The sequence below is a fragment of the Sus scrofa genome, chromosome 6, assembly GCF_054392235.1.
Source record: "Sus scrofa isolate SSC_HxYL_T2T_F1_AM1 chromosome 6, Sscrofa_HxYL_maternal_Yorkshire_Landrace_v2.0, whole genome shotgun sequence".
NCBI lineage: Eukaryota > Metazoa > Chordata > Mammalia > Artiodactyla > Suidae > Sus > Sus scrofa.
The window spans coordinates 165933945-165956650 of record NC_139388.1 but is presented as its reverse complement, the minus strand read 5'-3'; the positions used below and the strand labels follow the sequence as shown (position 1 = coordinate 165956650).

General features: G+C 35.8%; 1 protein-coding gene across 4 annotated transcripts in view; it reads right to left on the bottom strand.

Moving 5' to 3' along the window:
* The window catches only part of FAF1 (Fas associated factor 1), a 438758-nt gene that overhangs the window by 86156 nt on the left and 329896 nt on the right, over nucleotides 1-22706 (bottom strand). For all 4 annotated transcript variants that reach the window (XM_021097817.2, XM_084965116.1, XM_084965117.1 and 1 more), the window contains 2 exons: nucleotides 7467-7603; nucleotides 3273-3361 (listed from right to left, as the gene is read on the bottom strand). In XM_021097817.2, coding sequence (XP_020953476.1) covers nucleotides 3273-3361; nucleotides 7467-7603 — 226 coding nt within the window. The remainder of the gene's footprint in view (nucleotides 1-3272; nucleotides 3362-7466; nucleotides 7604-22706) is intronic.

Sequence of the window (22706 nt, the reverse complement as noted above, 5' to 3'; positions counted from 1 at the left end):
ATAAATGCTTAATAATTAGAAATTTCAAGATTACTTTGGGCTAAAAAAACTGAATAATTTACATGTTAGTAAGCATCTATTGTTTGGAACCAGGGTGTAATCAAAAATAGATTCTAAAATGTGGCCATTGTCACATAGCGGTATTTGCTTTCCTCCTCATCCCTTCTTTGCCAATAGCCCCTCACTGGAGCAAAGCACCTCTCTGTCCCCAGAACCTAGCCCAGTTCTATATACTTTATATATACTCACTATACACTTACAAAACCAAACTAATACCATTAATTGAAATGTCTATGAATAAAGCTATATGTAAGTATTTCTTTCAAAACAGAGGCTCACATAATTTATACCTCCTGGTTAGAGTCAGAACAATTAGTGACATAAAGGTTAGTCCATTCTGGGCCATTGAAGAATGATTCAGAGTGGTTTTATTTATACAGGCATCTCTGGTGGCATTAATACAATTGAATCACTGAAGTGATGGACATAACTGAACCAAAGTTAAGTTTAAATAAATCCAGGCCTAGGAAGCTATCCTCCAACCTGTTCACAAATTTGATTTTAATTGCACGCTTAAGTCTTATTTGAAATTTTTAAAAAAGTAAAGCCAAATTCATAATTATAAAGGACAGTGTTTCATATCACTTATTCAGCAGATAACAAATCATGATCTATGCATAGTCCAAAAGAAGTCTTTAAACTCAGAAAAGCTTTTCTCAGGAACTCTATGTTTGACCTGAATGATAACTTTTATGAAGACACTCTAAAAACAAAGAGAAATCGTTATCTCTTGCAGTTAAATTTCAATAAAAAATTTCAATTATATGGAGTCTTAGATTTTTTTCCTATAACCCTCATATTAAATTTTGTGCTCAGTATTAGAGGAATTAAAGCCAATTTCTTTACCAATGAATTATGAAGAACACAAATTAAGATGAAAGAACGAACTGGGAATATGCATGCAAATATTGTGCATTCACATTATTATAAAGCATAATCTGTAAATCTAGTACTAATGAGACTCAAGATTTAAATGGCTGAAGAATGTGTTTAGTGAATTATTGTCAATCAATGCCTCTATTCCAGGATAAAAGTAATCTTGAATGGCAACACACCTATTATTACAAATTCCTAACTAAGCACAGTACTTCATTATTTCAAAATGTCACTGTCAATTTATAAAGTAACAGATAAACATTTTTCCAACATATACCCCATTACCTTTCCCTCAGAGTAAATCAAACATGGACTATTAAGAAAAATTACAGTTTACGGCAATAAAAGTGACCTACTGAGTATTAAAACTCTAAACTAGTTATAGCACTCTGAATTTTCATAATTGTTAATATGGATACATCACATTTTATACCATTGTAATCAAATATTAATTTTACAAGTCACTTATTTAATATGAATTATTTCTAGTATTCATTTATTTAGTCATTTAACAAACATTAATTGAATGTCTTTGTCCTAGGTACACTGTTAGAAGACAGAGTTACAAACATGAATATGATACAACCCTTGCTCTTAAACTCACAGTCTAATAGAAGACAGAGATGATGAAGTAAAATGCAATAGTACAAGATTATATTAAAATTGCTTACATGTTTCTCATTTGCAATAGCTAAAGGGCATTCTATTGAAAATACTCACTATACCTGGAGACTTTACATCATTGCTCAGAAATCAAACTCTCCCTTATATGTTCTATGTAAATCTTTCTTTAAAGATTAAAACAAAGAGAATATTTAAAAGAATAGTTTGATAGATAAATGAACTTAACATTTTAAATTAACAAATGATAATATGAGTCTCATATTTTCTCTTAAGGCTATTTTTCTAATTCAGAAATTTCTTTACTGATAAAGAACTAATAATTACCTGAGATTATTATAGATCCTACTAGCTGTGTCACCTTGGATAAATTAACTTAACCTTTCCGATCTTCAGTTTTCTTATCTCAAAAGTGAGATGACAGCACCAATTTGTTTTGGGTCATGTTCTATTTGCCCCTCAGTACCCAAGCTCTATCTAGTTTTTGCACAGGGAGGTTCTCTTGCCTGCCTTTCTGTCTCTAATTGGGTTAGGTCAATAGGAGGAGGCGTGTAAAAGAAACTGAAGCTGTTCTTTGGTTTCCTCCTAGCCATGTCACCAAGGTTGGCTATGTTCCTAAAAACGTAGAAGCAGTTCTCTCCATATACCACCCTCTCCTAGGCCTAACGTTAGGCCTAGGGATGGTAATGACTCTCTTTAGCCCTAGAGTGTACTATATCCATTGCTGACTCCCATAAACCCTACCCATATCTTTATAAATAGTTCCCTTATTAAATTCCTCGCAGAGTTCCCATTGTGGTGCAGTGGAAATGAAGCTGGATAAGAACTATGAGGTTGAGGGTTCAGTCCCTGGCCTCACTCAGTGGGTTAAGGATCCAGTGTTGCCGTGAGCTGTGGTGTAGACACGGCTCGGATCTGGCGTTGCTGTGGCTATGACGTAGGTCAGCAGCTGTAGCTTCGATTAGACCCCTAGCCTGGGAACCTCCATTAAAAAAAAACAAAAAACAAAAAACGCCCCCCAAAAAAACCATTCTTCTCAAATAAGCCAGTTTGAAAGTGTCATCTGTTTCCTGACAGAACTCTGACTCATATGCAACCTCGTGGGGCTGTTGTGGGGACCTCATGAGAGGACAAATGTAAAGAACTTGGCATACTGCCTAGTACATTACAAATAGTAAGTGTTGACTACTACTGTCATTATCAATACTGCTGTTATTACTATATCATGTTATCTACACGATCTGGGTGTGTTTGGGAGACCAAGACATTCAGAATTCTGGAGAGCTTTTACTAATTTTCATAGTGCTTCAAAAACCTGTTTCAAATGTAAAATATATTCATTGCTAATCAATCTCAATACTTAGAAAGAGCAAGAGGACCTTAAGAGCGAGTGAAAGACCCATACGAGACATACAGGATTTCCTGGACTGTAGTTTCTTGTGTAAACACACTTCAGAATTCATTTCCTGTAAACTGACCTCCTGACACCACTCTCAATCCAGCATAGTAAAAATGTCCATAAAGTTAAACAAATTGTTGGGACTTGGGTTCATGAAGAGAATGGATTCTAAGGCAAATTCAGTAACATAAAAGTCCTTGGTTCATGTGGAAATGCATCTTCATCAACCTTATTCATCGATCATGACACAGGCAAGTGTCACTGACAAATTTCTCATCAAAATCCTATTAAAGGCCTACTTAACCTTTCACCTTACCTCATCCTTTATATCTTCTTGTTGTTGGGCTGTGAAGATCTCCATTGCAGCCATGAGTCTCATCATTAACTCATCCACTGTTGTGTTACCTAGCAACATATAGAGATTGTCAAAATTTACATTATCAAAGTTAGTATAAAATGGAAAGTCATTGTAAAATTAATCAGTAAGGAATAACTACAGTCTAAAAAATTACAGACTAGCATTCTAATACTTTCATGTTTTCACTGAAGAGTTTCATATTTTCAATAAGAAAGTAAAGCAGCATACTGCCAGTTGAAAGTTCAGAATATTTAGGTTTGAGGGAAGAGTTTCTTAATAAGAACGATTTTTAGCACTATAAGAATAATATCTAAGTCAAGAGGATCAAAATATCTTTCAAGTTAGGAAAATCTATCCACCTAATAACACTAGCAACAACTACCATTTCTTTAGATGCCAATGATTAAGCTAAATGATATCATGTTTAATCTGTACAACAATTCTCTGAAGGTGTCATTATGATTTTGCTTTTAAAGAGAAGGAAAATGAGCCTTAGAGAGCTCAAGTAACCTACTAATGAAGGTCAAGTTGGTTACGTGATCGGGCCAGGATTTGAAACCATATGAGTCTGATGCAAGAGCCTGTCTTTGCCACCTCAATACACTTTACCTAGAATTATCTCCAATCACTAAAACTTCTTTGTAAAAGAAAAACAGTAATTCAATTTCTTAAAAAAAAAAAAAAAAAGATTTCTTTTTTTTGCCCAAATGGTATTTCCCTGTCAGCTGTTTTCAAATAACTATGCTATAAATCTTTATGGGGGGGGGGGTAAAGTGTTTGATTTTCCTGAAAGCTATTTTATCCCCTGTCCAAGTCCATAATAAACATATATTGCACATATATACTTGTTATTTGCAGTGGATCCATCAACAAGAGAGAAATTCATGAAAATACATGAAGATGTGGCAATTTTTTATCTTCTTTTTAGCCTACAGGCAGAAGAGTCTGTCTCCAGGGTCTGAGAAGGTGTCTCCTTGTCCCCTTAATGCAATGGCCACCAATGAGGCAACAAAGAGCAAGCATCCTTGTGGGTATCCTCCCAGAGGACAGTGGTATGACTAACCTGATCTTCCAGTGGCCCTTTCACAATTTTCCTCATGACCACTGGCAACATGGTGCTAGGGAGCAGCTGTGGTTCTTAGCCAAAGAAATGATCTAATCTGTTCATGTCAGCACTACTCTCTCAATAAATAAGCTAGAGAAAAAATATTATCTTGGTGTGGTATCACGTTACTGAGAAAGCAGAATTGGTTTTGTAGTCAAGAATTCTAATCCTAGTTCTGCTACTTATAACTGTCTGATCTAGTACCTAGAAATTGTCTAGTACATGACAAAGGCTTAATAAACATTCACTTAGTAAACGAACAAATGAGGGGAGGAGGAGTAACTAGCTCTCTAAGGATCAATTTCCTTATCTGCAAAATGAAGATATTACTACCTCTGTAAGGTTCTTAGAAGGACTAGAGATAATGTAAGGTGCCTGGTCCACACTTACAGAGTCACTGGTAGTTATTACTAATAGATATACCAAATGGCAGGCAAAAAATTTAAGAGTACCTTCAACATAGATGTCATTGCTAGGCAAATATTTGGGTTTCCATTTCTTATTTGTAAGCTGTAGGGACTAAGAGTCATGAATACTTTATGGAGGGTACCAGAATCATCAATGGGAAAATACTATAATTGTACAGGTGACCACACACTCACTGGTCATTAATTTTCAGGCTTTAAGCAACTACTTATCAACTGTGCTTTAGCCTTAACTATAAGGACTCACTGCTACAACGGACTTGAAGGCACTTTACACCTAATCCCTTACTGATCCAAGATGGAGAAAGGTACCAGCTAATGCGGTTCAGGGAAAATTTGTTTTCTCTAGCCTGTTGCAACAGAACCTCTTTATACTCTTAAAACTAATGAGATCACCAAAGAATTTTTGTTTATGTGGGTTATAGTTATCAGCATTTACTGTGTTAGAAATTAAAACTTATCAATTCTTTTAAAAGTAACAATAAACCTATAATCTGCTAATTTATGAAAAACAATTCTATGTTCAAATGAAAAAGTTTAGTGAGAAGAATGACATTATTGTAATATCTTTGCAAATTTCTTTAATGTCTGGCTTAACAGGACACAACTGAATTCTCATATTTATATCTACATTAAACCAGTTACAATGTGTTGTCTTGGTTGAAATTTATGAAGCAATATGAGGAATATTTCAATAGATAATTTTCTTTAATACACCCAAACTAACAAGTGGAATTTTCTCAGGTATGTGAATAATTTGAAACCATATTAATGAACTTACTGTACTTTGTTATACTAAAATCTACTGGTCTACCTTGCCCAGTGAATGGATCTTTTGCCCATGCATGATTTTATAATATCATACATTGGTCACTTGGAAAATACTGGCTCACTGAGCTACACATTTATTCTGAATGTTGATACAGCTAATTTTATGATATTAAAAAATCACACTTGTTAACATCACCATTGATGTTACCAGAGAAGAATTTAAGCTGTCAATCTCAAATGGTGAAGGATATAACTTTTTTGCTTAAAAACTCAAATTTTATTATTGGCAGCAAATGTCAATTCCTTTTCTTTTTTCTTTTTGTCTTTTTAGGGCCGCGCCCGCGGCATACGCAAGTTCCCAGGCTAGAGTTTGAATTGGAGCTGTGGCCGCAGCCTATGCCACAGCCACAGCAACACCAGATCCGAGCCATGTCTGTGTCCTACACCATAGCTCATGGCAATGCCAGATCCTTTAACTCATTGAGCAAGGCCAGGGATCGAACCCACAACCTGATGGATACTAGTTGGGTTCGTTACCACTGGGTCATGATGGGAACTTCAGTTCTTTTTCTTGAAGTAAGACTCGCTATGTTCATTCTGGAGAAATGTGTGCCCACTATGTCACAGGAATTATAAATAGGGTTATAATTTAATAAAAATTTTTAAGATGCACATACATGGAGGTAAAAAATATGACTATTGGTACAGTTTTGTATCATGGCCTTGGTTTGAGCTAAAGTGCCATTAAAAAAAAAAAGCACCGGTTTTGTGCCACCAGTGTAAATGTTAACACAGTAAAAAAGGCCAAAAAAAAAAAAAAAAAAAAAAAAAAGAAGTCTATTGCTATTACGAAAATATTTTTGACCTCTTAGATCCCCTGAAAGGGCCTAGGTCCGGGACCTCCAGGGTCCATGGACTGCACTTTGAGAACCACTAGTTATCGTAATATTGCCTCTGACAGGGAAAACAGGAATAAGATATTATCTTCATTATTCATCTACCCTATGTATTTTCCCCCTGTAGGTCTTAACATTGTTTATGAAACTGAATGCTCTAGTTATAGAGAAAACATAAAATACCTGAGGTTTTGTTTTATTTGAGTTTTAAAAGCACTAGAATTTACACTTCTTCCTCTGTTACATTATCTGCTATAGAACTTTTGACTTAAATAGGGGCAGAAATTAAGTATCTTGGACACAAGATTTAGCTTGAAGCACTTGAAACATCCTTTTCCCTGTGATGGAGGGTAGATACACTGTTTAAAATTTAAGCTTTCTTTGCCATGAATAAAGTAATATTTTATACTAATCCTTAAGGTACATTGGTAAGGTTAAAAAAATTACTCATTTTTTTGGGTAAAGAAAGTGCACTGTGATTAATTTGACAGGCATCCTACAGCTTCACGCCTTAGGGTTATATTCTAGACATGGATTCACACAAATGAGAAACAAGTGCCACTGTGAACAATTCAATTCATAATATCTAGTCACTCTTTTTTTTTTTGATTACTAAAGATAAGGATTTCCTTCAACCAATCAACATTATAGCAAGGAATCAATAGATGTCATATTTGACGACTAAATTGCTAGTTTAGAAAATTCAGCAATTCTGAACATTTAACATGATTATCCCATGTCTCAAGGGCTCTGCAATTTTATTAAGATGTTTCTGTTGGATATTTTATTTTTCATAGCACCTATACTTTTTAAATATATTCTTCAGGATGCTCTATATTTTAAAACACAAAGATATTCACCAGTACAGAGAATTATTTTCAGCAACAGTGAGAAACATTAAAGATTATCACACATTCAAGGAGATACTCTACTCCTCTTGCGACATGTACTTTACCTTGTATCACATTTAACACTTCATTAGATGATCGTTTTCCCATAATAATCAGAAAAAGTGGAAACTGATCTGTTTTTTGAGTCCGAATGGTTTGAGCAACAACACTGCCAAAGTGTCTATTGCACATTGTCAGAAATCTAAAATGAGACAAAATCCAAAGTTTCATTTCAGAGTTTAATAAATTTACCAGCACCCCAAGAAAAACTCATTGTTTTATTAAAATTAGACAGTCTGTATGATGTAAAAATCCTTCTATATTAAGTTTTCAACTATATCATGAATGATATGGAAATGATTATTTTACAGAAAAGCAGGCAGTACACCCTAGGTGCTGACTGGGGCTAATAACATAGGATTCTTATCATGTGATGATTCTTATCATTCTTAACATGCAGGCTATACTACCCTAAACTATGAGAAAAAACAAACAAAATGAATTTTAAGAGGAAAGAATTTCTTAAAGAGGACAAATACCATGTGGTAAAAGTTGCAATGACCAGCATCATCACCACAGTCTAAACAGGATTTAGCAACATTTTCACAAGTTCTTAGAATCAAGAATTGTACTTTGGAATTACATTTTCTCCAGTAGGAGCAGGTCTTCTAGCTTCATACTTAGTATGGGATAAAAATAATAATTCTAAGCTTTTGACCAAAAAAAGCTCAGAGATATTAGCATACTGAAGTCTAGCATTAGTATTCTTAACACGGTCTGGAATAAATGAAAAAACTGATAAAGCTTTTCTCTTCTATTAGAGGACTGTTTGAAATTAGCATTTCTTTCAAGAGAAAAGGGTAGCTTATGATATGTTTTCAGATCTGATGGTAAAAAGTAAATGTCATAATAATAATGAATTATGAAAGACCAAATGCAAATATAGAATGCTTTAATAAGATCCAATTTAATAAAGTCTGTAAAAATAATGGACTTTTAATAACACAGGTCACAAAAGGCAAAACAGTGGAAATTCTGGGGACTAGCCACTGGTACTGGCTTATTAATTCTTAATTATGTTCATGAAAGGCAACTTAAATCGTGTGTTTTCTTATGCCTTATGATAATATTTCAGGTAACAACTCCTCTGAAATGTATGTTCTTAGCTGATGAGCAAAGTCCTGTCGTCACATGCATTAGAAGGTAAATCTATTTGAAAAGATAAACGGCATTAAAATGTCATGTGCTCAGATTCATTTGATAACCAAATTCAAAACAGAATCAAACCTCTTAATTTTTAAAGCCAATATATTTCTTGTCTATAGAAATTCATCTCAGAAATTTAGGTTGAGTCCTCCACAAAACCTATGCTGTGACTACTGAATGCAGGGTCACTAGAACTGTGGGCAAGAGTGTCAAGACAGGTTAGCACCACTGCAATAAGTTCATTGGGAGGTAGGTCCATATACACATTTAGAGTAGCTCTAACTAGACCCTTTGACAATTTGAAACGACAAGGCCTTAAAAAACCCATTGTTGGCCATGAAATATCAGTGCCCCCATGAAAATTCAGATCTTCACATTCCACAACTATTAAGGGATAAAAGGTGCTCAAGTAGCCTAAGCCTCCATACCAGATTTCACACACACACAGCTTTAATTCGTCCATGGAGATGTGTAGATCAGGGGACCTGAAAGTTAGGATCTCATTTTTCCTTCTGCTTCTTACTAAAATAGTTGAAGCCAGTCTTGACCCTGATCTGACCACTGGCAACCTCTGAAATTAAAGATGTCAAAAAACAGTTGGAATGCCATTTCCTACAAAAGGGAGAAAATAAGTCCTTGTTGCTTTCACACCAGTGGATTAAGTGGATATCACACAGTAGATGCCCATCACAGCACTAGCTTCACAAGAGATATTAAATACTACCTAAACAGGAGGCCCCCAAAAAGGGAAGGAAGGAAAGAAGCCAGGAAGGAAGGAAGAAAAGAAGGGAGGCAGACAGGCAAGTTGGCTTAGTGCTTTTAAGAATCTGATTTCAAGACAATTTTGACTGGAAACTGTGTACATCCCAAACTCTTTTTGTGAAAGTGAGCTAGAAAGGAAAATAATTATGAAAATGTAAGTATCTTACTAGGCGTAAGTTATATATAACATAAATTTCAAAACCACACAAAACATATTCAAGGGAGGTATAGCCTTCAGTGTCACATTATCCATTAAGTTATTCAATTACTATAAAAAACAACGTGATCAGTTTTCTCCTAGGTACTGGCAAATCATTCTAACATTTTGGAAGCAGCCGAGAAATATAAAGGGACATAGAGCCAGCTGATCTAGTGGCCTTAACTAACAATTCATTCTAATCAAAGAGCGACTTTGTTAAAATTTTAATTAATCTGATTAATCTTCCTAAGATCTGAATCATGTTTACTTTGAGATTTCAAGTTTCAATCCCTGAGAGCCTGTAGGGCCAACAGATAGCCCCAAATTTAAAAATTCCTTCTTGTCACTCCTTCCACTACAATTTATAAGAACTTCACAACACAAATATTAAATTTTTTCATGGCTAGGAGGCTTTGCTTCATTCTCTCAAGATCATTCTCATCACAAAGTTACCATTCACAGCACACTACCAGCAGCAAAAACCTACCTCAAAACATTAGAGCAAAATCAGACACGGGGAAAAACAAGTTGTTTTAAGAGGAAAAAAAACATGGTTTTCATAATTGTGGTATTGTCTTCCTTCTGAAGACATAAAAGTGTGCCACAGTACACCTAGAGGCAGCATCCAACTTGCCAATCTAACTGCATATGGTCTTCAGAGTCAGGGGTCATGAAGGGATAAATAATTTCCATGGCAACTGGATTCCTACAATCTCAAAACCAAAGAAAGCAATGGCAACAGTTCTGTGGCAAGAAGAAACGGCTTTTTTTTTTTATTATAAAATATTTTAGTAAGTTAAGCAACATACTCGTCATAGACCTACTTGAGGTGGAATAACATTTGATTGTTGGAGTTCCCGTCGTGGCTCAGTGGCTCAGTGGTTAACGAGATTGTGGGTTTGATCCCTGGCCTCGCTCAGTGGGTTAAGGATCCGGCATTGCCATGAGCTGTGGTGTAGGCCGCAGACGCAGCTCAGATCCCGAGTTGCTGAGGCTGTGGTGTAGGCTGGAGGCTACAGATCTTATTAGATCCCTAGCCTGGGAACCTCCATATGCTGCGGGTGCAGCCCTGGAAAAAGGCAAAAAGACAAAAAAAAAAAAAAAAAATTTGATTGTAAAAGCAAATTTTGAATAGATGTACATATAAATTCTCTATGAGTTTTTGTATTGCACACATAGCCTTGAGTAATGGATTTTAAAAAAATTTTATTGGAATACAGTTGATTTACAATGTTATGTTAGTTTTAGGTATACAGCAAAGTGACTCAGTTATACACCTATCCATTCTTTTTTAGATTCTTTTCCCACCTAGGTTATTACAAAATACTGAGTACAGTTCCCTGTGTTATACAGTAGGTCCTTGTTGGTTATCAGTTTTATATATAGCAGTGTATACATGTTAATTCCATATTCCTAATTTATCCTGCCCTTTCATGTCTCCCCTTTGGTAACCATAAGTGTGTTTTCTATGCCTGTGAGTTTCCCTGTTTTGTAAATAGGCTCATTGGGTCACTGTATTACTATTTTCTTTTAGATTTCACATATAAGATATCACATGATATTTGTCTCTCTCTTTCTGACTTACTTCACTTAGTATGATAATCACTAGGTCCATCCATTTACTGCAAATGGCATTATTTCATTCTTTTTTATGGCCGAGTAATATTCTACTGTATATATGTACCATACCCATTTTTTAAAAAAGTTTTTATTATGATCGATTTACAATGTTCTGTCAATTTCTGCTGTACAGCAAAGTGACTTAGTCATACACATATACACACACACACACATATATATACAAACACACATTCTTTTGCTCACATTATCCTCTACCATGTTCCATTCCAAGTGATTAGATATATAGGTCCCTGTGCTGTACAGCAGGATCCCATTGCTCATCCACTCCAAAAGCAACAGTTTTCATCTACTAATCCCAGTACCATATCTTTTTTAACCATACCTCTGTCAATGGACATTTAGGTTGCTTCCAAGTCTTGGCTATTGTAAATAATGCTGTTATGAACATTGGGGTGTGTGTATCTTTTTGAATTATGGTTTTCTTCAGATATATGCCCACGAGTGGGGTTGCTGGATCACATGGCAGTTTTAGTTTTTTAATAAACCTCCATACTGTCCTCCACAGTGGTTATACCAATTTACATTCCCACCAACAGTATAGAAGGGTTCCCGTTTCTCCACACCCTCTCCAGCATTTATTGCTTGTAAACTTTTTTTTGGCTGGGAGTGGGGAGCTGTAGCGTGGAGTGGCCTGATGTGAGATTCCAGTTCCCAGATTAGGGATTACATATGGGCTGCTGCAGTGAAAGGGAAGAATCCTAATAACCAGACCACCAAGAACTCACAGTTTGTAGACCTTTTGATGATGACCATTCTGCCCAATGTGAGGTGATACTTCATTGTAATTTTGATTTGCATTTCTCTAATAATTAGGGATGTTGAGCATCTTTTCATGTATTTTTTGGCCATCTGTCTGTTTTGGGGAAATTTCTATTTAGATCTTCTGACCATTTTTTGATTCTTTTTTTATATAGAGCTGCATGAGCTATTTGTATATTTTGGAAATTAATTCCTTGTCAGTTGCTTCATTTGTAAATATTTTCTTCTATTCTGTGTTTGTTTGTTTTTTTTTTTCATTTTGTTTATGGTTTCCTTTGCTGTGCAAAAGCTTTAGTGGCCTAGAAATTACCTATGGAGTTTATTCAAAAGGCAAGTTCATCCCTCCATCCCCTTGAGATTCTGATCCAAAAGATCTGGGGTAAAGCCCAGGAAACTGCCTTTTTAATAAGGTGCCAACACCACCTCAGGTATTCTGATGCAAGTGGTTAATGGAACACACTTTGAGAAACACTGCTTTTCGGAAATGGGACTGCTTTCCTTGAAAGGCTTTAAGCTCTCTCTGAAGGCAGTTCTTAAAGAAGTTGTCCCCCAAATGTTTTGGGCAATGGTAGCTTCATTGGGCTAAGTGTCTAGTGTCCTGAGGTGATGATCACTTTGAAGAAGTTAATTCCCACTTGCTTCATTTGTATAGGGAGCTGCAACATAATGTGAGACTCAAGTCCGTGAGCTCCAGGGATAGAGGAAAAACAAAACAGTGAAGGGTAGGGTGCAAAATTAAACAGGGTAGTCAGGGCAAGTCTTCCTGAAGAGTTGATATTTGATCAAAGACTCAAAAGAAGTAAAGGAGGGAATGGAATACATATTTCTGGGATGAGAATTCCAGGCAGAGAGCATGGCAAATACAAAGACCTTAAAGTTGGAGAGTAGTATTGGGCATATTTGGAAGGTGACAAGAAGGTAGTAAAGCAGAAGCAGAATTAAGCATAAAAGATAAAATTGATAATTTTGACTATTTTTACATGGTAAAAAACACCATAACTAGGCCAAAAGATAAATGATGAAGAGGAGAAAAAAATTCTGAATTTCAAACCACAGAAAAAGGGCTATATTTCCCAAAATATAAAGAACTCTTACAAAACAATAAGGAAACGATCAATAAACAATACATAAAGACAGCTTCCAGAAATGGAAACAGTAAAGGCTCATAAACGTGTGAAAAGATATTCAAAACAAGGCATAGTGAGTTAACTCCAAATTACAGCTACAGTATGAAACAATTTTTCATCTGTCAGATTAGTAAAGACAAAAAAATTTTGGTAATACCCTGCACTGGCAAGGCTATAAGGAAAAAAGTAACTACTTGTACACCGCTAGTAGGAGTGAAATTGGTAGCAACTCCCTGTGGCCAATTTGCTAGTGTCCATTAAAATTAAATATGCACACAAACGTTTACCCTAGCACTCCTACAATTGGGAATTTAGTCTAAAAACATATTTTCAGTTGGAAACATATATGCATAGTTATTTACTATAAAGACTGTAATAGCAGAAAATTGGACATAACCCAAATGTCAACAAATAGGATCTGGTTAAATAAATTATAGTATCTTATGGAACTCCAAGGAATATTAAGTATCCATAAAACAGAAAGAGTTCTTTACAAACTGATACGAGGTATCGTTTATGATACAACATTAGGAGTTCCTGTCATGGCACAGTGGTTAACGAACCCGACTAGCATCCATGAGGATGCAGGTTTCATCCCTGGCCTCGCTCAGTGGGTTAAGGATCCGGCATTGCCATGAGCTGTGGTGTAGGTTGAAGACATGGCTTGGATCCCGCATTGCTGTGGCTGTGGTGTAGGCCAGCAGCTACAGGTCCGATTGGAGCCCTAGCCTGGGAACCTCCATATGCAATGGGTGTGGCCCTAAAAAGAAAAAAAAAAAAAAAAAGATACAATGTTAGTATGAAAAGCAGGGTGTTAATGTTTACTATTTGTGTAAAACTGAGGAAAGTTTGTATGTTAGCTTTATAAATACAAAATAATCTCTGGATGGATAAACAAGGAACTTATGACATTGCCTCTGGGAAGGGTAACTTAAAGACAAGGATAAGTAGGAGACTTCATTATATATCTTTCTATGTCTTTTGAGTTTTGATTAATGTGACTATATTATCTAATCATTAAATAAGCAATGAATTTGAAAGTAGGATACCAAATCTCTTACAAAAATAAAAAATATTGCATGCAACCCCAAACTTTGAACAAATCTTAATCTCATCTGTTTATTTCTTAGCAGTCTTCTGCTCAAATATAATTTTTCCTTTTTGTGGTAATCATTGTCTAATTGGATACAGATTTTTAGCCTTCTATACAATAGTAATGAGCCAGAATGCTAAATGGTTGAATAATACTCCATTGAGTATATGTATATGCTGCCATATTCATAACTATCCTGAGTGAGGCCAGGGATCAGACCCACAACCTCATGGTTCCTAGTCGGATTCGTTAATCACTGCACCACGACAGGAACTCCGGGATAAATTCCTGAAATATTTCCTTAGAAAAAAAAGACTGTTGGTGAAGTGGAACTACAGGGTAAAAAGGCATAGAATCAACAGATAAATGAATTAGGAAGATGTGGTATATATACTTAATGGAATACTACTCAGCCATAAAAAGGAACAAAATAATGCCATCTGTGGTAACATGGATACAACTAGAGTTTCTCATACTAGGTGAAGTAAGTCAGAAAGAGAAGGACAGATACGATATGACTATCGCTTACACATGGAATCTAAAATATTGCACCTATCTACAAAACAGACTCACAGACATGGAAAATAGACATATGGTTGCCAAGGGGGAGAGAGAGGGAGTGGGATGTAGTGGGAATTTGGGGTTACTAGATACAAAATATTACATTTAGAATGGATAAACAATAATGTGCACAGGGAATGACATGATGGTCTATGAGGGAAAAAATAAATGTATATGTATGTATGACTGGGTCACTATGCTGTACATCAGTAACTGACACAACATTGTAAATTAACTATACTTTAAAAGAAATTTAAAAAAAGAAACTAAAAAAGAGTTACTAAAGAGTACTAGATAAAGGTTTAAAAAAAGGTATAGAATCATTTAGTGGCTAGTGGTACATATTTTCCAATTTTCTGTGCAAATACAAATACTATATGCATGTCAGAGAACACAGTCAAACTAAAGGCTAATTTAAGAAAACACGGGATGAGATTTTGGGAAGATTTAATCTGAAAAGCATCTTTCACCTGTCTACCTGGTTTAAGACTACTCAGTAACAGTAAACTGTAAATTGTCTCAACAGATTAGTAGTGAGAGTTTTAAAATAAATCGAAATATCTCCTTGTTGTCATCTATAATCACTTATGTCGAAAGGCTTTGAGGCACTTACAGTTTAATGACAGTGCTGGGACTAATTTGTACTAATTTTTTTGAGGGACAATAATCAAAAGTAGATAATTAAATGGCTGTCTTTTTCTCACCATTAGTAAGAACATAAACATTTAAGTACTCCATTTTATTTTAAGTTGAGAGAGGTAATAGAGAACATCTAACCAAATAGCTTATCAAACGGAGAAATTCCTTCTCTAGCAATGCAAAGAGAAGATTCATTTTCCAGGGGCTGTACAAAAGAGCAAATTTATGTAAAATGTCAGATACTCTTTCTTCTGTGCCTTTTACTAACTGATAGGTGTTTATGAGGGCCTATGAAATATACAAAGATAAGACATGGTTTGTGTCCTTAAGATAACAAAGAATATTTTGGGTTTGATAAATCAACAGCCCCAAATAGGAAACATAATCGGATGTATAGATTTAGTGATTCAGATTAAGTGCTGGGAAAAAAAATCAGAGAAAGGAATGGGAGCTTAGAAGTCAAGGAGAGCTTTCTATTCCAAGATGGTGCTCCTGGACAGCTATTGGGAGAATCATCTCTTATTCACCTCTGCATTCCTAGCACCTACTGCCAAACAGTATATTTGCTGTATGAAGCAGTTCATGCTTCAGTAACCTTTATCTCCACCATGACAATGTTGACCACACAACGTCCTTTTCCTCTTCCAAATACTTTGCTGGAAACAGTTTAATTAAGACAGTTGGTGTGAATTATCAAGGCTAGGGCCTCTTTCAGTATGCTTCTGCTTTAATAGGTCATTTGGTTGCTCAAAATAGCAGGTATTGGTTCACAGGTTCATGAGTCTAAGCTTCCCTCCTGATTTTAAGCATACTGATGTTTTTCACATAATTTCATCCTGTTACCACCCACTGACTGAAAATATGACTTAGAAGAGATGTAAAACATCCAAATATTAACATATTAGAGAAAGCAGAAATTATTGCAAGCAGCATAATACTGTGGGAAGAACAAAGACTCTAGAGTCAAATAAATCTGATTTTTGTCACTTACTAGTTTTTTCTATGGATAACAATCTTTCTCAGCCTTAGTTTTCTCATATATAAGTTGAAGGTAATGATACCTGCTTTTGGAATTGGTCTGTGGATTAATCAATATTATTTCTTTTTTCTCCATGTGTTTCAGAGTCAAAATAGATGTTTGATTCCTCTTCCCTTGCCCTCCCCCCCCCAAATTATGGATAGGGTAAAATGTTGCCTAAAATAAGTTATAACAGCAAATCTCAGACTCTTATCGGTCAATAAGAAGTCATACTTAATAGCATGCCTGGCACTGTATTATACTGCTGTGTAAATTCTATAGAATCATCTTAAGATCATGCCCTAGTTTAAGGGAGAGATTGAAGTAAAGATGTGTATATATATATATTTGCACTATGTTCCCTGATTTTTTTCCACCTGCAAAATCTGGAGACTGTGTTTTTATTATTATATAAAATTTGATTGGTGTTATTATTATATAAAATATTTTCAGAGTTGGTTGGCTTCTCCTGAAACCCTGACATTTATACACAATTTCCTTATGTATTTGAAAAGAACTATTATTCTAATGGATTTTTTACAAGTGAGAGAGCATTAGTAGAAATCTTATACACAGGAGGAAAGTCTTTAAAAGATAAATGACCAACAGCACACAGTATTAGCACTTTATTCACTCATCAAATCTTTCAAGCAAGAATCAATTATAACTTGACAAAGGCTCATTTGAGACAGCTGATGTTTGACAGAAAGAGTTGAATGGATAGGTTTACTATGTAGGCTTTTCCTCTAAGCTCTATACCTGTTACGAGTTAAATCATGAAAAAGGAATATTTAAGGACCATATTCCCATACAACTACCATTACTGAAAAAAAACTTAATACAAAAATCCTCTATTTTTGCAGGGGATTTATATAAGAAACACCTATTCAAAATAATCTATCTTATATAAAACAACAGTAGAAAATAATTGGTTATTGTTTTACATTTCTTAATGATTCTCAATTAGAATATTATGTAATAAAATTCTCCCTTAAATTTAGGGCCAGGAAATTCTGAGCTGAACTATTAGGCTTCCTCTTATCAGACAATGAGAATTTCAAGCTTATTTATTTATTTATTTTTACTCAATGAATTTTATTACATTATAGTTGTACAATGATCATCACAACTGATTTCATAGCATTTCCATCCCAAACCCCCAGCCCACCCCCACACCCAACCTGTCTCATTTGGAAACTGTAAGTTTTTCAAAGTCTGTGAGTCAGTATTTGTTCTGCAAAGAAGTTCATTGTGTCCTTTTTTATTTTTGTCTTTTTTTTCCTTTTCTAGGGCCACTCCCTCGGCATATGGAGGTTCCCTTGGCTAGGGGTCAAATCGGAGCTGTAGCCGCCGGCCTACACCAGAGCCACAGCAATACAGGATCCGAGCCGTGTCTGCGACCTACACCACGGCTCACGGCAATGCCAGAACCTTAACCCACCGAGCAAGGCCAGGGATCGAACATGCAACTTCATGGTTCCTAGTCAGATTCGTTAACCACTGCACCACGACGGGAACTCCATTGTGTCCTTTTTTAGATTCCACATGTAAGTGATAGAATTTGATGTGGGTGTCTCACTGTCTGACTGACTTCACTTAGCATGATAATTTCTAGGTCCATCCATGTCGCTGTAAATGCCATTATTTTTTTCCTTTTAATGGCTGGGTAATATTCCATTGTGTATATAGACAATGAGAATTTTAAACAGCAAACTGTAAACTCTACGGCCTAGTACCTGGCACATAATAGAAACTCACTAAGTATACAGTGGATGGATAAATGAATGAGGATATGCTATCACATTTCCTTTTTCTCCTTTAGCTGCCAGAATTACAAAGCTGAATTCATTGTTTATGTACAAAACTTAGCTTGAGTTTATTTTTAAAAAATCAGGTGGTGAGACTGTCTCCAGTAATGTTCAACTGCAAGGCACTGGCATATAGAGAAGATAACTAGTTGGGTTCAACAATGAGTGCAATGAAGGCAGACAGAGACAAGGGAGTTTATAAAGTATTACAAGGAAGTGATAATGACAGACCTTCAAATTTAAAAATAGGACAAGGAGGGAAATGAAGACTGGACACAGGAAAGGGTGGATGGAGTGAATTGGTGAAGTCAACAGATTGAAGGGCATGATGAGGTTATAAAATTTTAGCACCAGCAATATGTGAGTGAGTGAGTAGAATACAAAGTGTTGGTCAGACCCAGATGTTTGAAATCAAAATATATGGGGGTGATACAGTTTCTATTGATGACCACATCTAAGAGTGGTAAATAAAGCTGAACATGTCTGTAGTCTGAGAAAATTATCAAGAATGTTAATAGGAGTACAGTTGATAAGGAGTTAAAGTACCATTTATGAGTGATAAAATTTGGAAGAGTTAATAGGCAGAATCCGAACTTCCAAAGATCTTTCAATCAACTGCATTAGCAGAGAATGGCAGAGATCTGATTTAATAACAGCTCAGACACAGCCCATTCTGAGCCACCCCATATCTGAAAAATTGCTAAGGGATTTTAGTTGACTCCCTCGGTTCAACAGGAGCCAATAGTAAAATTACGGAATAGAATTAAGCATAGTACCAGAGAAATTTCCTCTGAAGCATTATGCTCAATTCTGGGTCCCTTTAGAATAGGCTACGTCTAGACACCCTATCGCATGAGGAATAATGGAAGAAATACATATACTTGGTAAGAAAAACCAGAAAATTAGGGCAGACAAGACAGCTGTGGTTAAATCGATAAAGGACTACAATGCAGAAGAGAAATCAGGCTTATTCCAGGTAATTCCAAGGCCAAAACTAGAACCAAATGGTAGAAAGTTGCAGAAGCTCTCTCTGGGAGAAGCTCTGTAGAAAAAAAAAAAACCCTTTACCAGCTTTTAGAGCCGCTCAAAAATACACTACCTTTTGAAGCTTTCATTTCTCTGTCCCTAGCAATATGGAGGTAGAGATTGCAGTAACATCAACTAGACATATTATAGGGGAAAATGCCTGCATAGTTTCAAATTGGATGTTAACTAAGAATGCTTCTAACCCCCCACTCTGATTTGATAAGTTCCATGTTTATTTGTTCCCTGAGCGAAAGATCCTTGTCTTATATCCCCCTAAGGCTTTGCACATAGTTATTTAAAATTTTTTTTTGTTGTTAAATAAGCCAGCCTGAAGAAGTATTTTGTAGCAGAAGTGCACAAGTAGATTTAGGATTTATATCTGGTACAACATTTCTGTGACTTTGGGTAAGTTAGAGAATTTCTCTGAGCCAAAAATAGTTTCCTCACAGGTGAAACTGAACCTTTGCCATTTACCTTGCAGAACAGCAGTTAAATGAGGGGTAATTATGTATACAGAGTGAGGATTAAATGAGTTCATACACAGAGTGTCTGATACATAGGTGGGGCTTAATTAATGATTGCTACTGTTATGCACCTTTTAAAAAAAAGCAGTAGCGTTAGTCTTTTTTTTTTTTTTTTTTGGTCTTTTTGCCATTTCTTGGGCTGCGCCTGCGGCATGTGGAGGTTCCCAGGCTAGGGGTCTAATCGGAGCTGTAGCCGCCGGCCTACACCAGCCACAGCAACGTGGGATCCGAGTCGCATCTGCAACCTACACCACAGCTCATGGCAACGCCGGATCCTTAACCCACTGAGCAAGGCCAGGGACCGAACCCGCAACCTCATGGTTCCTAGTCGGATTTGTTAACCACTGAGCCACGACGGGAACTCCTAAGTAGTGTTAGTCTTGATCTTAGCTATTGATACTCTGTCAGCAGAAGCTCCCATCACAAACGGCAAAAACCTGAAGGATGGTTCCAAGGGGAGGAAGATGCCTTTACTGGTCATAGAGGTGGAAAATAACCATGGCTTCCTTGGCTACACCCAACTAGGGTCACTCTGGCTGGATCACAAGCTGGCAAGGGAAATATGGTATAATTTACTTATAAACTTTACTAACATTTATTTTTTAAATGAAATCTTGCTTACCTCTCATTTTTCTTTTGAAAACTATTGTGTTAAAGTCATCAAAAGTCCTAGAATTTTAGAGATAAAAATTCTAATAGCGTCAGTAACCCCCCAGCTTTCATAGAAGAAAAAAAAATCCAGAAATGTTATACAATTTGCCTAATAATCTCCTTTTTGTCATAATCCCAGACTAAGTCTCACCCCTTAATTGCCCTAAATTTTACGACTGATGTATGACTGTTTGCATAAGCAGTGAGGAAACAGTTATATTGAAAATCAGTCTTAAGAATGGCAACTGACATATTTGAATGTGAATATAGGTTTTGCTTTAAGAACAAATAAATAATACTTACAAAGCTTTCATAATAGCCAAATAATAAATTTTTGTTTCTATGGCTGTTAGTTAAGTAACTTATTTGGGAGAAGCTGAGAACCTCCAATACCTTATTTGATACTGGGACTGGAAACGTAATTTCTCAGATTGAGACAGGACATCTTTATTGTTCATATAAACTTGCCTCATTCTTTCCTTAGTTGAGATCTGTAGAGAAGCATGTTAAAAAGGATGTTTTGGGTAATAATCACATGTTGAGGAAAGGAAAGACACAGGTGATACAATTTAGGAGGATTTTAAAAATTGTTGCTGTGGCTACAGCCTGAGTCAGCCAACAGTAGGTAAATTCACATGTGGCTTTTAAAAAAAAAAATCTCTTATTTGCGAATACTATAATACTCTCACTTCTATTACTATAATGCAATCAAGTACAAAGATCAAACATATGCTGAAGGAAAGGATACCAAGTCTATTCCCTAACAAATTATCTAGACACATGAGAAATAGGACTCTGCTTCACTCTCCAAAACAGTCAGTCTTTGGTGGTATATTTGGCAAATTCGATCATTAGGATTATTGGGCACTAAAACAAACTTCTTTGAGCATCTATACAGACTGACAGGCAAATACTGGAAAAATGCCAGAGGAAGTAGTTTCTATAGGTGGTCTTATATGACTGAACTAACACGTTTCTTTTACAATTTCTCTCAGTGTTTTACTACCACTATTTATGAAAGAGAGAAAATGCTACCAATTTAAATGGCACAGATTAGCAAAAATGCTTCACAAACCACCATGAATACAAAAATTATCAACACTGACAAAACAGATAAGAAAACAAATCTCTTGCGATCTTACCAATTTCAGGAAAAAAGAAAAGCAAAAGATATGATGGGGTATATTACTTTTAAAAATATTTTATTTTGGAAATGTTTTACTTTTAGAATTTGTTTCATTAGATAACTCATAGTTTGTATTCTGTATAAACACTGGATCAAGTGCCTCTGGCAGTCATGTTTATTTGAATCTGTATATCCTAAAATACGAGGACAATTAGCTGTTGGGAATGAATATTTGCACAGAACTATATATACATGAATTGCAGGGAGTCACAGAACAGGTAAGGATGTGGCAACACAGTACAAAGGGGCAAAGGCTTGGTGTGAAGCTCAAACTTTGTATGTCTTGAAAAGGCCATGATTCTTTTAATTCTGATTCTGAAAATCAAGATCCCTAGAATACGCAAAGTGCAGTGTTTAGGACAAACACTGAGAGTAACAAGAAAAGCCTAGTGCATAAGGAAAACTGGATTTGATAAAACACTCAATGTTGTTCTTCTGGACTGTCTTGTCAACAGTATCACCTTGTTTTGTTCTTTTCTAACCACAGTTTCCGTGTGGACTGTGAAAACAGACAACTGGATCAAAGTTAAATACATATTTCTTGACTAGCACTAATTAGGTTAACTCCAAGGAAAAAATTTTTTACACAAATGCTTGATTTAGAGGTAATACATGCACCACCAGGTCGTTATGATTATAGTACTATGTAGCAGTATGGGAAGTATCCAGTCAGAGTAAAACAAACAAAAAAAAAACTTGTAAACTGATCATTTAAAATTATCTCAAAGAACACTTTTAAAAGGATAATTATCTATTACTACAAGAGTAAAGGATGTATCATAAACCGTTTAGCCATCATCTATATACAGACTGGCTTCTTCTCAATTATAAGAGGCCATCACCTTTATCCTTTCCCTCTTTTCCTTCCTTTCGGTACCATTAGGAAACTATTCACAAGTGCACCCTTGGACAAGGCTGAGCAGTAATTATGACTTGTTGACAAAGAGATATGAACAATTACTGAGCCCATTTTGAAACCCTACACTAATAAAGTCATTAGATGCTGCCCTTGCCATGATCCTTCTAAAAGCTTCTGAAGTTACAAGAACACACGGCATTGTTTGCAGGGACAATTGCTGCTGGCAGAACACAAACCTTGAGTTAA